Source organism: Notamacropus eugenii, chromosome 3 (genome assembly GCF_028372415.1).
Source record: "Notamacropus eugenii isolate mMacEug1 chromosome 3, mMacEug1.pri_v2, whole genome shotgun sequence".
Lineage (NCBI taxonomy): Eukaryota > Metazoa > Chordata > Mammalia > Diprotodontia > Macropodidae > Notamacropus > Notamacropus eugenii.
In genome coordinates this window covers 434,574,567-434,589,453 of record NC_092874.1, presented here as the reverse complement: position 1 = coordinate 434,589,453, position 14,887 = coordinate 434,574,567, and the positions used below count along the sequence as shown (strand labels likewise).

General features: G+C 41.4%; 1 protein-coding gene across 8 annotated transcripts in view; it reads left to right on the top strand.

Annotated features, from left to right (window-relative positions):
- The window catches only part of ATP2B2 (ATPase plasma membrane Ca2+ transporting 2), a 666,717-nt gene that overhangs the window by 543,593 nt on the left and 108,237 nt on the right, over positions 1-14,887 (top strand). For all 8 annotated transcript variants that reach the window (XM_072598490.1, XM_072598492.1, XM_072598495.1 and 5 more), the window contains 2 exons: positions 11,626-11,751; positions 14,115-14,147. In XM_072598490.1, the coding sequence (XP_072454591.1) occupies positions 11,626-11,751; positions 14,115-14,147 (159 nt within the window). The remainder of the gene's footprint in view (positions 1-11,625; positions 11,752-14,114; positions 14,148-14,887) is intronic.

The window sequence follows — 14,887 nt, the reverse complement described above, 5'->3', positions numbered from 1 at the left end:
CAATAATAGCCTTTGCATTTTAGGAGCTGGCTGAGGTTGGTGGAAGATTATAGAGAGATGTATTTAGAATCAATTGTATGTTAGGTCAGGGGAAATTCTTAGAACTCAAACCCCTCATTTTACAGATGGAGAAAATGAGGCCCAGAGAGGGTAAATAACTTGCCATAGATTGCACAGCTCGTTATTGTCTGTGCCAGGGCTGGAATCCAGGCTCGCCAACCTCCAAGGCCAGTACTCTTTCCTGTATACCACACCACACATAGCTCTAGGGAGAGAGGGAGAATGTTGTCACTGGGCAGTACCATGCTTTGTTGCTCAGAGTTCTGGCCTCCTGAGCTCCATTGTGAAACCAAAGACTGTGAGGAATTGATATGGCTCTTGAAAGATTGTCCTGGGGCCCTCCCAGTAAGGAGCTCTGATGTGTTCTAAGCTGTCTGGGATCCTTGGTTCTGGGGCTCTGCTTGCTTGAGTAGCTGGGTGGCCCCATGCCAGGGACAACTCAGAATACAGCCAATTCCCTTTCTTTCAACATCAGTAGGCAGAGTTCTTCTGATCAGGGAGAAAAAAGAAATCCTTTGTTCTATTTGGCCATCCTGAGATTTAAAACAGAAAAGCCTTAAAGGTGTTGAAGCCCTGATGGAGAACTCTGTTTTCCGTTTCTGATTCAGTGAAAGCTGGAGTGGGGGGGAGAGCAGAGGGATCACCTGAGAGTGACAACACAGGCAAATGTAGTATTAGGTTGGAGGTGCCTATAGGTGCACTTTTCTTATAATGGGCTAATCTCACCTCAGGAAGACCTGCTAATATCTCTCTTTGACCCTTTCCACCCAACCTACAGAGAAAGGATTAAAAAAATGAAAATCTTCCTGTTCATTCTTCACATCTTCACTGTCATTCAGTTTAAATCACCAGCTAGTCATTAAGTGCCCACTATGTGTCAGGCATTGTGCCAGGCTCGGGTCTTAGAGTGACTCAAATGAAACAGTCCCTGTCTGTTAAAAGAGCTTACAGTTCATGGTCGGGGTGTGATACTACATGGAAGTAAATATAAGGCCATTTGGAGAAAGAGAATGCATTAATGGAGATAGAGACTAGATCTGTGATTTCAGTGTCTAATAAACTCCCAGGGGAAGAGACTCCCCTTACCAAGGCAGGTTGGACCCTCTACAACTTAATTGCCAAGAGCACCAAGAGGTTAGGTATCTTACCTAGGGTCATATGTTCAGTATGTTTCAAGGCTATGATTAAAACCCATATCTTCCTGGCTGTGAAGCTGGCTCTCTATTCACTCCATGATGCTGTCTCTCAGTGATTTTAGGGAAGGCAGAAATGCAACACTCTGTGGGAACAGATAGCACTCTTGACCAAGAATCAAAAAACTCCAGTCATGTCTTTGCTCTGTCCCTAACTGTGTGCTCTTGGGCAAAGCATTTCCACTTTCTGGGCTTCTGTCTCCTCATCTGAAAAAAGGCAGGCATAGAATGGATAATCTCTAGGACTCCCTCATCACTCTGACATTCTGCAATTTCATTTAGTTACCTCCAAGCCATTGGTAGCTGAGCTATTTTCAGTGGGCAGATATTGCCTCTCTGAACCTATTTCCTCATCTGTAAAACCAAAATGCTTTAAAATAGGAATTACTTATTATTATTATTAGTGGTAATAATGGTAGTCAACACCATTGTCATTGTCAACACTGTCACCAATTTAGCATTATTAGTAGTAATAGTAGTAATAATAGTTAATAGCTGTAGTAGTAGTTAGTAGTAGTAATAGTTACCATAGCAGTAATAGTAGTACTTCTAATTAGTAGTAGTAGTGGGAGAAAGTGAAAGAGAAGGAGGAGAAGGAGTTATGGTGGTGATGATGAGTACAGGAATGCTGGTATGGATAGGCATGCTTCCAACTTGGATGTCACTAGCTCCCTTTTCCTTCCTCCAAAAATCATGAAGCTCTTTTATAACTCTTCGCTATGTAGTACTCCTATTGCTCTGAGGAACTGAGTCTGGGTGATTATTGACCTTTGAAAGAGTTCAGCAAACAATGGAGAGATTCTCTCAAACGAAGCAACTCACATCCCCTCGATAGTTCACCCTGTGCCCTGCTTTTCCATGGCCTTCCTTAGATCTAGAACTGGAAGAGACTTCAGAAACCATGTAATACAACCTCTCCCCACTTTATAGGTGATGAAACTGACGCCTAAAGAAGTTAAGTAACTTGCCCGAGTCACTCAAGTAGTGAGTAGAAGAGCCAGGCTTTGAACTCGATTTTACTTATTCCAAATCTTGCCTAATAGAAAATCTACCAAAGAGTGAATGCCTTCTTCAAGCCCAACAGTTCTTCATCTGGGATCCATAAATCCCTTGTTGGTCCATAGATAGATTTCAAGGAGTCTTTGGATAGATTTCAGGGGGTCTGTGAACTTGGATGAGGAAAGTAGTTGATTTATCTAACTTCAAACTGTATTTCAGCATTTCTTCCAATTATGACTAATATAAAATAATATAATAATTATGACTGATATATATTTTTTAAAATCATTATTCTGGGAAGGGATTCTTCAGTTTCACAAGACTGCTAAAATTTTTCAAGGCCCTAAAATGATTAAGAGCCTCATCTGAGGATGTTTACATTGCATGGGTACCATATGCATGTATGGAAATGAATACCCACTGCAAATGGACAATGAGTTGGGACCAGAACTGAATTAGGACTAAGAATGTAAGCTCAGTTGCAGTTGGGAAATTGCTTTTTAGTATTCTGAACTTCACTGAGGAACAAAGCCTATTGTTTTAACAGCCGTGTTCTTCTGAGGCTGCTGTCTGGTTTTGAATCTTGTACCACTGCAATCATCTCTAAAGAACCAAAACTGTGGGTGACCCCAGGGGAAATGGAGAGATGCATGCTGGGTGTAATTCCACTACCATATTGAAATGACACATGCGCAAGATGTGGTGTACACAATAGAACTGAAAAAATGGCATGATTAGTGGAAGAAGTGGGCTGATCATGTGATGAGAGCAAAAGATAATAGAGAAATTAGCACAAGTGCCTTTTAAAATAACATAAATTAATCAGGTCAGTGTGCTTAAGTGACTTATCCAAACTTAGTTCAGAGAAATATCAGGATTAGAAGCCAGTTTCCCAACTCCTAGCCCAAAGCTTTTATTGAACTCTTATTATCAAGGCTACACCACTTAAGCTGAGTTGCAGCAGCCTGCGTTAGCCTAATGGAATGTGACAAGTCATGATTCCTTTATCATGTGCTCTTCCCCCATCTCAAACTGAGGGTCATCTCGGGGCATCCCAGGGCATATTTCTTTCTCCATTTGGGGAAATTTTGAATTTACTTGGAAAACCAACTAAGAGGGCTAATTCATCTCAAATGCCTTTCCCAGATGTCCCCCTTTTTTTCTTTCATGCCCCAAAGCTATGAGTATTACAAAGGAGCCTCAGAAACCTGGAGCCAGAACTTGGTATTGCAATTAGAGGTTTGTAGCAAAGGCAAAATCATTCCTGATCCCCTCATCTTATTGTTCCACAGGAAGGCACCATGATTTAGAAGAAAGATCCCTGTATTTAGAGTCACAAAGTACAAGTTCAAGTCCCCATTCTAATACTTGGCCTCTCTTGGCCTCAGTATCTTCATGTTTAAGATGACAACTTGAACTAGTTTCCTCTAAGGTCCCTTCCAGTTCTAAATCTCTGAGCCTCTGAAGCCGACATTATAGATAGTCTGGTATAGAGACTTGTGTCTTAAATGTTCAGCAAATATTTGTTGATAATAATAACAGTTGTCATCTACGTAGCCCTTTATAGTTTGCCAAGCACTTGGCACAGATTATCTCACTGGTTCCTCAACCCTGTGATGGTCCCCATTTCTCCATTTTAAGCTTTAGAGAGGTTAAGTCATTTGTCCATGGCCACATGGCTAGTAAGTCTGTTTTGGAGCAAACAAACCCAAGCCTGCATGTCTCCAAGTCCAATAGCATTCTGCCTGTGGGCCATGTTGTTGGGAAAGAAGACTTTTTAGCCAGGACATATAATATATTTCCAAATCTCACAGTTGGGAAGGGATCTCAGCTACCATCTAGTTCCAGGGATGAGGAATCTGTGATCTTGAGGCCACATATAGTCTTCTATGTCCTTTAATATGACCTTTTGACTGAGACCAAGTTAAATTTGGACTCAAAGGGTCACACTTGAGGACCTAGAGGGCCACATGTGGCCTTGAGGCTGCAGGTTCTGCACCCTGATCTAGTCCAATCTATGCCTGCATATGTACCACTTCCATAACAAGTGCCATTGATCATCTCCTGAAAAAGTTCTAATGATGGAGAGCTCACTACCTTCTGAAGCAGGCCATTTCACTTTGGAGCACCTCTCATTGTCTGAAAGGGTTTTTTTTCCCCCTTATGTCAGACCTAAATTTGCCCCTCTGCATTGCATATGGTGGATACATACTTGATAAATATTTGTTGAAATGTTTATTGAGGAAGATGGCAGTGTTCTAGGACTCTGAGGAACCTAGTTCCCCCCCAGATACTCAAGCAAAGTTCTAACAATGGCCTAGAAGGAATAGTGATAAAGAAAACCATAGAGAATCTATGATGGGCCCTTCTATCCAGGCCTGGACCGGACAAAAAGAATTCCAGAATCTTGCAGAAGCACTGAGTGGGGGTATACCAGGGGAGATAGAAGATACAGTGTGAAGGAGTCTAATCCCATAGCAGTAGATAGGGCCACACCAATGTCCAGCATAATGAAGTGGAGCCCAAGGGCATAATTTGCAATTGTAGTAGGAGAAGGGGACAAACCAGCAGCCAGGCAGCCGTGGTTTATCCCAACATCAAGGCAGCCAGGGCTTGAACCTTGGAAGGAGGCTAGACAAGTCTCACAGAAAATGGGACTTAGTCTTAGCCACTGAATTCATGATGAAGTAGGACTCATATGTAGCAATCAGGAGTGTGGGAACCAACTTTGACCCAGACACCTGCTCCTAATTCAGAAGCTAAGGCTGGAGAAAGTGTAAATTTTTAAAAAATGCTTAGCATAACAAAGAAATACCTTGAACTGTGAGAAATTCAAGGGGTGAACCAAAAATAGGGTAAATATGTTACTAGTCCAGGTGGAATTTCAGAGAAAAGAATGTCCTGGCTACAAGGACTAGATGGATGCCTGGAAAAAATGAAACAAGTGATACAGAATGGAATGGACAGGGAGGGGAAAATGGCAAGGAGAATTAGTACTTAAGAATCAAATGTGGTAAACCTCACCTAAGAATTGAATTCCTGGAAAATTAGAATGGGTCAAAGACAAAAATTGCCAAACTCATCTCTGAAGAACCGAAGCTGTGAGTGATCCAAGGGGAAGTAGAGAAATACATGCTGGGTATGGTTGGTAGGCTGCAATGTTTTTCCAGGAATGACATTTTGGTAAGAAATGGAGCAGCAAATCCATGAGACATTAAGAAATATTAAAGCAAATCAAAAGACGGACTCCAAATCCATTGATGTTTCTGCTATGTCAAACTACTTTCCCTTAGCTGGTGTGGTCATAAGCAGAGGCCATTCCAGTCATGGGCACAGATTTGGGCATCCAAGTGAACAAAGGCACATAGGTGCTGAGAGAGATCAGAATGAGGTCAGTGAAGGGTAAGTAAGTAGTCTAGGTTGACTGGAATGTTGAGTAGGGGACTAGTATGTGATAAGGTATGTGAAGGCACACTGGAATCAGATTGTGAAGGATCTTAGATGCCCGCTTAAGTAAGTCACTTAACATCTGTCTGCCTCAGTTTCCTATTCTCTATAAATGGGGATGATGATATCACCTACCTCCCAGGGTTGTTGTGAAGATCGAATGAGATAATATTTATAAAGGATTTTGAAAACCTTTAAAATGCTATATAATTGCTAGCTATTGTTACCATTATTATTTAAGCTGGTTCTTTGCCCTTGTATCTCTGGTGTTCTAAGAAGTCTCCTGTCTCCAAGCTGTCTAAGAAAGGACACTCTTGGTTCGGGCAGCCACTGTGTTCCTGCTCCTGAATTAGTAACACCTGAGTATGTTCCCCTCAAGACAGAGAAAAGGCAAGAATCCCAGAGGCCTGAGCTCAGAGACAACAGGCATGGGGATGGCCAAGTCAAATAAAGCAACAAAACGAGGTCTGATTGAGGAATCAGGTCATCTAGTGCCTGAAGAAAAACCTCTCAGAATCCTATTCTCTCCCTTACCACTGAATACCTAGTTAGGGCTGGATCCAACATGGCAAGACCTAGAGAGACACAAGGCCCCAGCTTTCAGAGCTTGAATGGCAGGACTGAAGTACTGAGAGAATTAGGTTGGTGAAAGCATTGTTTCATATCCATTGGGGATTTTACATAAAACAATGGTTTTTACCTAGGGAAAGACCTATCCATGGTGAGGAAAGGAAATTTAGGCTCCCAACACTCGCCAAATCTTCTTACCTCTGTGGGCCTCTGCTTTCTTTAAAAGTAAGGGGTTGGGCTTGGTAGGGGCAGTTTTATGTCTTTAAATCCTCAGCACTTAGCATGGTACCAGGCATACAGCAAGCATTTAAACAATTCTCGTAGACTGACTAATTGTGGTGGAGTGAGTCCTGATTTTGGAATTGGAAGACTTGGTCTTCGTTCTCCCATTCCCAAGTTGTGTGACCTTAGGTGGAAGGCAGTGTGACAGAGTAGATGAGAGAGCTGGACTCAGAGATGAGTTCAAATCTTGCCACTAAGACTTAGTAGCTATGTGACCCAGGACAAATCACTTAACTACAGGCCATTCTGTCATACAATGTTACAGAAGGTTTATAGTTTGTGTTTATGGATGGAGTGCCCATGCTAGGATTTTCTCCCTGGACCAAATCATGGGTCCAAAATGTATAAGGCAGAAATCTGAGTGAGTCAGTTGACCTGTGTGGGGGAATTGGAGTCTGAGGTATCTCACAGCTGCATCTGTATGATCTCTATACACAGAGGATCTTCAAGTGGCCTCCCAGCTCTCACATATTTTGGTTTTATGATTCCGACTGATGCCTTGAGTATTCTTACAACATTCTAACTGATCTCTTTCTTCTAGTCTACACCTGCCCCCACTCCCTGACACCCCACACCGTATTCTGCACAAACTACCAAAGTGATCTATTTAAGACACCTCTTTGCACATGTTACATGCCCATTAAAAACATTCTGTGGCTCTCCATTTCCTATTGAATAACATTTGAACTCAAACCCTCCATCAAATCTACTTTGAGTTAACTTCCCTAACCATCCTTCTCTGCTCACCATCCATTAAGCAGATTTTCCCTTTTCTGCCTCAAGGCATCCTGTTCTCTCCACCTGAATTCACTTTTTCCTAATTCCCACAGTCTCATCTTTCTTAACAAATCACACCTATCTTTTATGGCCCTAACGCACAAGTCTGACGACATTACTCCTCTCCTCAAAAACCTTCAGTAGGCTCAAAGATAAAATACATGCTCTTTAATCTGGTATTTAGGACCCTCCACAGTCTTTCTCCAGTCTGCCTTTTTGCTGTATTCCTTTCCTTTACACTTTCTGTATTGTAGCTCAACTGGACTACTCACTGATCCCTAAATGGAGCAGCTTGTCTTCCAACTTCATGTATTTACTCAGCCTAATCCTCATACCTAGAATGTATTCTTTCCTCACCCTCACTTGGTAACATCTTTCTCTTTCTTCAAGAGTCATCTCAGGGGCTGCCTCTACTCCTTTCCCACCCCAAGTTATTTGTGACCTCTCCATCCTCAGATATTTTTAGAGCATTTTGTCCCTCATCTTTTCTTCCATTGTATCCTACTCTGTGATAAACTTACCTGTTTGTGTAGTCGATCCTGCCCAGTACACTGTAAACTCCTTGAGGGCATAGTTTGTCACTGTTTAATCTTTGGATCCCTAATAGCAAGCCCAGCATACAGTATTTACTTAATATATGTTTATTGACTGAATAAACATCAGGCACAGTGGCATAGTGGGAATAGGGCTGGACTTGAAGTCCGGATTTGGGAATGAGTCCTACTTTTGACATTTACTGGCTGTATGACCAAGTTGTTTAATCATGCTGAGCCTCAGTTTTCTCATCTGTAAAAAAGGTTTAATAATACTCCTACTACTTACCGGACAAGGTCCCAAGGTTGTTATGAAGAAAGTAGTCTGGAAGCCTCAAAGTGCTATATAAATGAGTTATTCATATTCAGAGACAATGGTACCTTCATCATTGAGTCTTCCCTGATTCCTACCATCTTCCTTCCTCAGAAAACAAAATAGTTTTTATCAATACTATCCATCACACTTAGGGTGCATGAACTTCTATGATAGGAGGAGGAGTCATTAACTGAAAATAATTTTCCTTTCATTGATATTATTTACTTAGAATGTGTACATTCCCACACATCCTTATAACTATAGAAGGATGTAGAAGATTGAATGGTATCACATTTTTTTAAAAAATGGCAATATTTTAAATAAAGTTTTCAAAATGCATGTGCAAATGATTTTATTTCACACCACCTAAGACATGATAGGTAAGCCCTAGGGGATTGCCCGAAGCACAAAAGGTGTAAGTGACTTGCCCAGCATCATATATTTAGTGTCAGAGATGGGATTTGAACCCAAGTAATACTGACTTCAAGCCTAATGGGGCTGCACTACACCACCTCTTTTTGAAATGAATTAGTTTGGAAAGACAGAAGGAAAGAAACATTTATTGCTCATAAGCTATGTTTCAGGTGCTGTCCTTGGTTCTGAAAAAAACCTATGACACTCTCCCTACTCTCAAGGAGCTTACATCCTATTGGGGATACAGCACATTGATATATAAGCAAATACAGGAAAAATTCAAAATAAATACAAAGTAGTGGAGTATAAGGTAGTCAGGAAGAGAAAGCACTTGTAATTGGGGAGAGGAGGAGTATCAGGAAAATTTTTTTATGTAGGTGGTGCTTGGACTGTGTCTTGAAGGAAGACAGTGATTGGTGGAGGAAGGATGGAACTGCATTCCAGGTATGAGAGACAGCCTGTGCAAATACAGAGATGTGAAAATGGGTTAATCAAACCTTTGATTGGGGAGAGATGACCTCTTTGTGCTTATTTTCCCACTGCACTCTCACCTCCTCGCTGTTCTCATGCTCCCAGTCAGGTATGAAGGTCTTAGTTTCCTGAATCAACCATTGATCTGACTTGAGGTGTAAGTCCTATGTCCCAGGAAGCTATAAATAGTTTTTTGGGGGGCTGCTCTTTTTGTCCCCTACATCAAATGAGGCCTCCATGAACTGGCTCTAATAAAGTTTCACTCTGCCTAGACTGAGGCATTGGTGAGATCCCCACTGAGATATGTGTGAGTAGACAAAAATGTAATTTGGAGGTCTCATTATCTTTGGTGGAAATTGGCCCTCATTGCCAATTTTTGCTTTTCCATCCCCTCTTCTAGATCTGATGAAAAAACATTAACAAACATTACCATTGCAACATCTACTTTAGTTGGGAGCAGGTTAAATAATCTATTTAACAAGAATGAGCCTGGAAACTTTGTCAAATACTGTTCTTTCTTTTCTTTTAATTTTGAGAGAATCCAAGGTGATCATGGATTAAATTTCTCTGGTGCCTCAGTTTTGTCTGTCTGTGGCATGGATAGAATTCCTGTATCCACCTAAGAAGGGAGTGGAAGGACAGGTTGAAGGGCCTCTGATTATATTCTAGTTATCATCCTGAGTGAGAACCATGTCTGAGCTTCTGACTTAGTTCCATTTCATTCTCTGGACTGTAACTTTGTGTGCCTCTTTTTGTGTCACTGGATCCCACAGTCTGGGCAAGTCTATGAACCCCATCTTAGAATACTGTTTTTAGATGATTAAAATTCAATAAAAAGAATTACAAAGGAAACCCATTAATGAATGGACAAAGCTGATACTTAACTGGTACTTTCTTGCAAATTTAGCTAAAAGGACCAACTCAAAGAGATCATGATAAACATGGACTAAGATATATGCTGTCATGCCTCGCTTACCTGGAACACAGCTCCCTATTAATTTAGCCTATCTAGAACACGTAGAGAATGAGAACACAAAACAAGCACAATGGGCCTAAAGACAAGATAGGTGACTTTCTCTCTTTTGCTACATTTTAAGTTTCTACTCCTTGAACTGAATGTAACTACTTTGTGCTTGATGAATGGGGCATTCCTCAATAGTTTAAGGCCTAATATTATCCCTAAGGGGTATGAGTTCCAGGGCTCTCCTAATTGAGGTAGGTGGTACCATTGATGGAGCACTGAACCTGGAGTCAGGAAGACTTGAGTTCAAATCTGGACTCAGACACTTACTAGCTGTGTGACCCTGGGCAAGTCACTTAATTTTATTTGCCTGAATTTCCTCATCTATAAAATGGGAATAATGATTTCACCTACCTCAGGGTTGTTTTAAGGGTCAAATAAGATATTTGTAAAGCACCTGGCACATAGTACACATTTTAAAAATACTTATTCCTGTTTTTGGTCCAGGTGTTTTTAACCTTATGTATGTCATAGGACCCTTTGACAATCTGAATCCTTAAGGAGCGCTTCTTAGAGTACTATTTTTAAATGGATAAAATAGAATACAGAGAATTACAAAGGAAAGTAATTATATTTAAATTCAACTATGAAAATATTAGAAAAATTAGAGCCTAAGTTAAGAACTGTTGAGAATATGAGGACCAGGATTGTCTTTAAGGAGAATGGGATCCAAGACTATTTCTTCTGGCATTTGGAGCATGGATTCAAATCTCACCTCAAACACTTACTAGCTATGTGTCCCTGGACTAGTTATTTAACCTCTTTCTGCCTCAGTTTCTTTAGATGCAAAATGGGGATGATAATAGCACCCACCTTAGGGTTGCTGTGAGCATCAAAGTTACCCACAAAGAACAATGCTTTTCAAAGATGACAGTGCTTTTCAAACTGTAAAGCATTATACACATGCTAGGTTTTATTATTATTAATAATAAGGTTTGAATCTCCTCATCATTTCCTAACAGAAGCAAAATTTGATTAAGAGAAAAGAAAAAAAGCATGTTCAAAGGCAAAGTGGTGTCATGGGAAGAGCACTGGACCCTAGTGTCGGGAGAAAGAAGAGTGTACTTTCTGTGTGAGTCCAGACAAGTTATTCAGCTTCCCTGTGCCTTGGTTTCCCTCTCTATAAAATTAGGCTAACAAACTATAATGCATATGATACCTACCTCCCAGCAGAATATAACATCCTGGAGAGCAAGGACTTTTCATTTTTGTCCTTGTTATCTCTAATGCCTTGCACAGTGACACACAGTAGGTGCTTAATAAAGGCTTATTATATTGAATTGAATTGAATGTTATTCAACTGGTAGAAAGAACAAATGAGCTGGTGCCTGTAAAGTGCTTTATAATCATTAGTGACATTAATATAAATGGCAGTTTTGATTCTTACAGGATACTCACGGCTGGCAGTGAACAGCGGGATCTTTGAGAGGAGAATTTTGAGTCTGCAGTAGCTGCAGTCATGTTCACTTGTGGTGAAGTCAGATGCTGGGCTGGGTAGAGTGAGTACAATGCTAACTTGACTCTCCTTTCCATTCCCATCAGGGACCCATGTGATGGAGGGTTCTGGCAGGATGCTGGTCACCGCTGTGGGAGTGAACTCTCAGACTGGCATCATCTTTACCTTGCTGGGGGCTGGTGGTGAAGAGGAAGAGAAGAAAGATAAGAAAGGTAACCCCCTTCCCCTGTCACTAGTTGTTCCTAAGTCCAGCATGTGCCATCCTTTTATGAACTTGGCTGGGGGCAGCCAAGGAAATACTTTCCACAGTATCATTCACTCTCAGGTGCAGGCAAATGCCTTCAGCACTTAGACCAGCTGTGTCATGTTCTGCCCTTGGGCAATGGACTCTTTTTTTTTGGTAATAGTTTTTTTTGTCTTGTCATGTCATGTCATATCATTCAGCCCACCCAAGTGTTTTTTTTCTGTTGTCTGTGCCAGGTGGGGCTGTTGAAGCCATGCTCTGGACTGACCCATCATTCTCTCTAAGGGTAGCAAGAAAGGAGACTGCTGTCTCTATCTATGCCTTTTGTACTGAGTGGAATTATAGGGTTACCTAAAGTCTTCCTGGTTTTCATTTGACCTTGTATGCTGTGCTTATAGTAATCCTTAGCCACTCCCTCTCTACCCAGATTAATGGCTACTCTTTCCCATAACCAATCAGAGGACACAGCCAAACTTGTGATTTCTCTGATGATGATTCTGGATGCTCATGGTTGTCTGCCTAGGCTGAGTCAGTTCCAGTTACTATGAAGGGGAGAGTTAAACCATGATGCAAGGGAATTTAGACAGAGAAGGAATTAGGAGTGTGAATAAGTGATATCAAGAGCTAAAAAATGATGCAGCAAGGCCACCAGGTTATCAATCTTAGAAATTCCTCAAAAAGTTACTCATCCTCCCTCTTGGTGGTACTAGTATAGATGCAGCCTGGATCTGCTTCTTGTAATGGTGATCTTGATTGGCTGTGGGTAGTCCAGGACATGAGAAAGAAGCAATGAGCCAAAGTCCGGGGGAGTGAACCCTTCCTGGCTCTTAGGACCACAGGCCTCCAAGCTGTGAGGGAGATTTAAACTTGAGTCTCTCCCCCTTCCAAAGAAAATATAAAATGGTGGCTGAGCTGGTAAGTTCCTTCTGTGATAAGAAAAAGTGCTGGCCTTCCTGCCCAGCCCCTGAGTGGCACTTTTGTTGTGTTTTCCAAGGCCTCTCTAAGCATCTTCAGACACCCAATCTCTTAGGCTGCTCCCAGCTGAAATTCCAGACTGTTTAGAATGAATAGACTATTTCCCAGCTGTTTTCTCTTTTAATGTGCTTGCATACTTCTTGACCTTTGTTAGAGAAAACAGTTTTTGAGCATTATTCCCAATTGCTTTCTTTGCTCACAAAGCTTATTAAAACTCTCATACTTGGGCTTTGTAAGATCACAGTCTGAGGGCTGACAGAGATGATCTTAGTGAGATCTTGTTTTACGGCTCCCCTCAGAGGAATGTGCTTGATCACAGACAATCTACCATCTCCAACTTATTCTCCCTTCTTGTAGTCTACCCAGGGACTGGGTAGTTCTCTGTGACCAAAGAAGCAGCCCAGCTGCATGTAACCAGTAGAGATCTCAGAGACAAGGACATGAATGGCAGTCTGCTTTAAGGAGGGGATATAGAGTGACTACATAGACAATCCATATGCTGAGGAAGCTAGGCCATGTAGTCATCATCAAGCCAGCACTTTTGTCCTGTTTTCCCTTGATATTCCTAAAGGGAACATTATAGAACCTTATTTTAACAAGGGCTTCTGAAAGAAGAACGTTGACCTTGAAGCTTGGGTGAGTCACTTCTCTCTGGACCACAATTTCCTCCTCTTAAAGTGAGGGGGCTGATGAAGTTCTAGGTGAACTCTTGGGTACTGCCGGGTACCTCCTATCTCCAAATTAGGATCCTAGGCTCCTGTCCCAGGAAATTTGTTACTGGAAATAGCCAAAATATATTGTGACCTTTCCTCTCGTTCTAAGGCATGGACTCCACATCACCCACCCCCTCAAGGGGGGCATTTCGGTGAGGTTCTAGGACATGATAAGAATTGTTCCTTTTTCCATTTGTGAGCTTGTTCAGCTTGGTCTTGTGTCATGAGAGAGAAGGGCTGGGACTCAGAGAAGTGCACTGATTCAAGAAGTTACTGAAGATTTCCCTGGGGCAGCCACTGTAGGGAAACAGAACTCCCTCCTTCCCATACTGCCACCACCAGTCAGCTCCAACATGCCCCTTTATTCAGAACCTTGTCATAAATGATGCCCACTTTCCAGTTTGCATTTCAGTTTGATCCAGGTGTGTGTGAGCATGTGTACACATGTATGTTTGTATATGTTAGAAAGAGAAAGTGTATGTGTGTGTATGTGTTAGAGACAGAGTGTGTGGGTGGAAAAAGAGGGAGGGAGAGAGAGAGAGAGAGAGAGAGAGAGAGAGAGAGAGAGAGAGAGAGAGAGAGAGAGAGAGAGAGAGCTGACATATTTCTCCAACATTAATATGTTTTAAAAATCATCACACAGGTGTGACCAAAGTGGATGGCCTTCAGCTTCCAGGTACAGTAAGAAATGCCTGAGGGTAGTTGACATTTTAATAGTAGCACTGTCCCCCAGGGGACTCGGGGTTGTGCATACAGGACCCATATATAACTACACCATTCTACAAACCACTGCCTAACACTTGACAACATCACGCAGTGCTACATAGCTGATCATACTACATATGCCACAATAAAGCATAACATTCTGACATAGTAGCCTAAGTACATGACCATGCCATGTGATAGTCTCAGGTCACATTACCATATTGTATATCATAACAATGCATGAGTGTATACATACCAACATGCAGTGTGATAAACCATACAACACCATACAATATTACACACTACCATAAAGTATGGTACCACCATAAGTACTGCCATATACTATAGTATCACAATACCACCATATAGTGTGACACAACCTGTATTTCAGTATGGAGTATGACATTCTGTTGCATAGTAGAACATACCACTACACAAAACCACACACCATCAAACTACCCACCACATCATCCTAATTTATGGAATATGTATGTTCCACTTGTGATTAATTTTGCCAGCTTGAGGAATAGAAATGAGGTGTAAATTTGGAATTCTTAATTGTTTTTGAAAATTAAAATGAAGTGATCAGAGCCAATAAATATATTGAAGACACATTTCTTATATTTTTAAATTTCATTTAGTGAAATGCAACATATCACCTTGTGGCTTAATCTTTAACCTTTATATCATTGGCCTCTTGGGTGCCCTTTA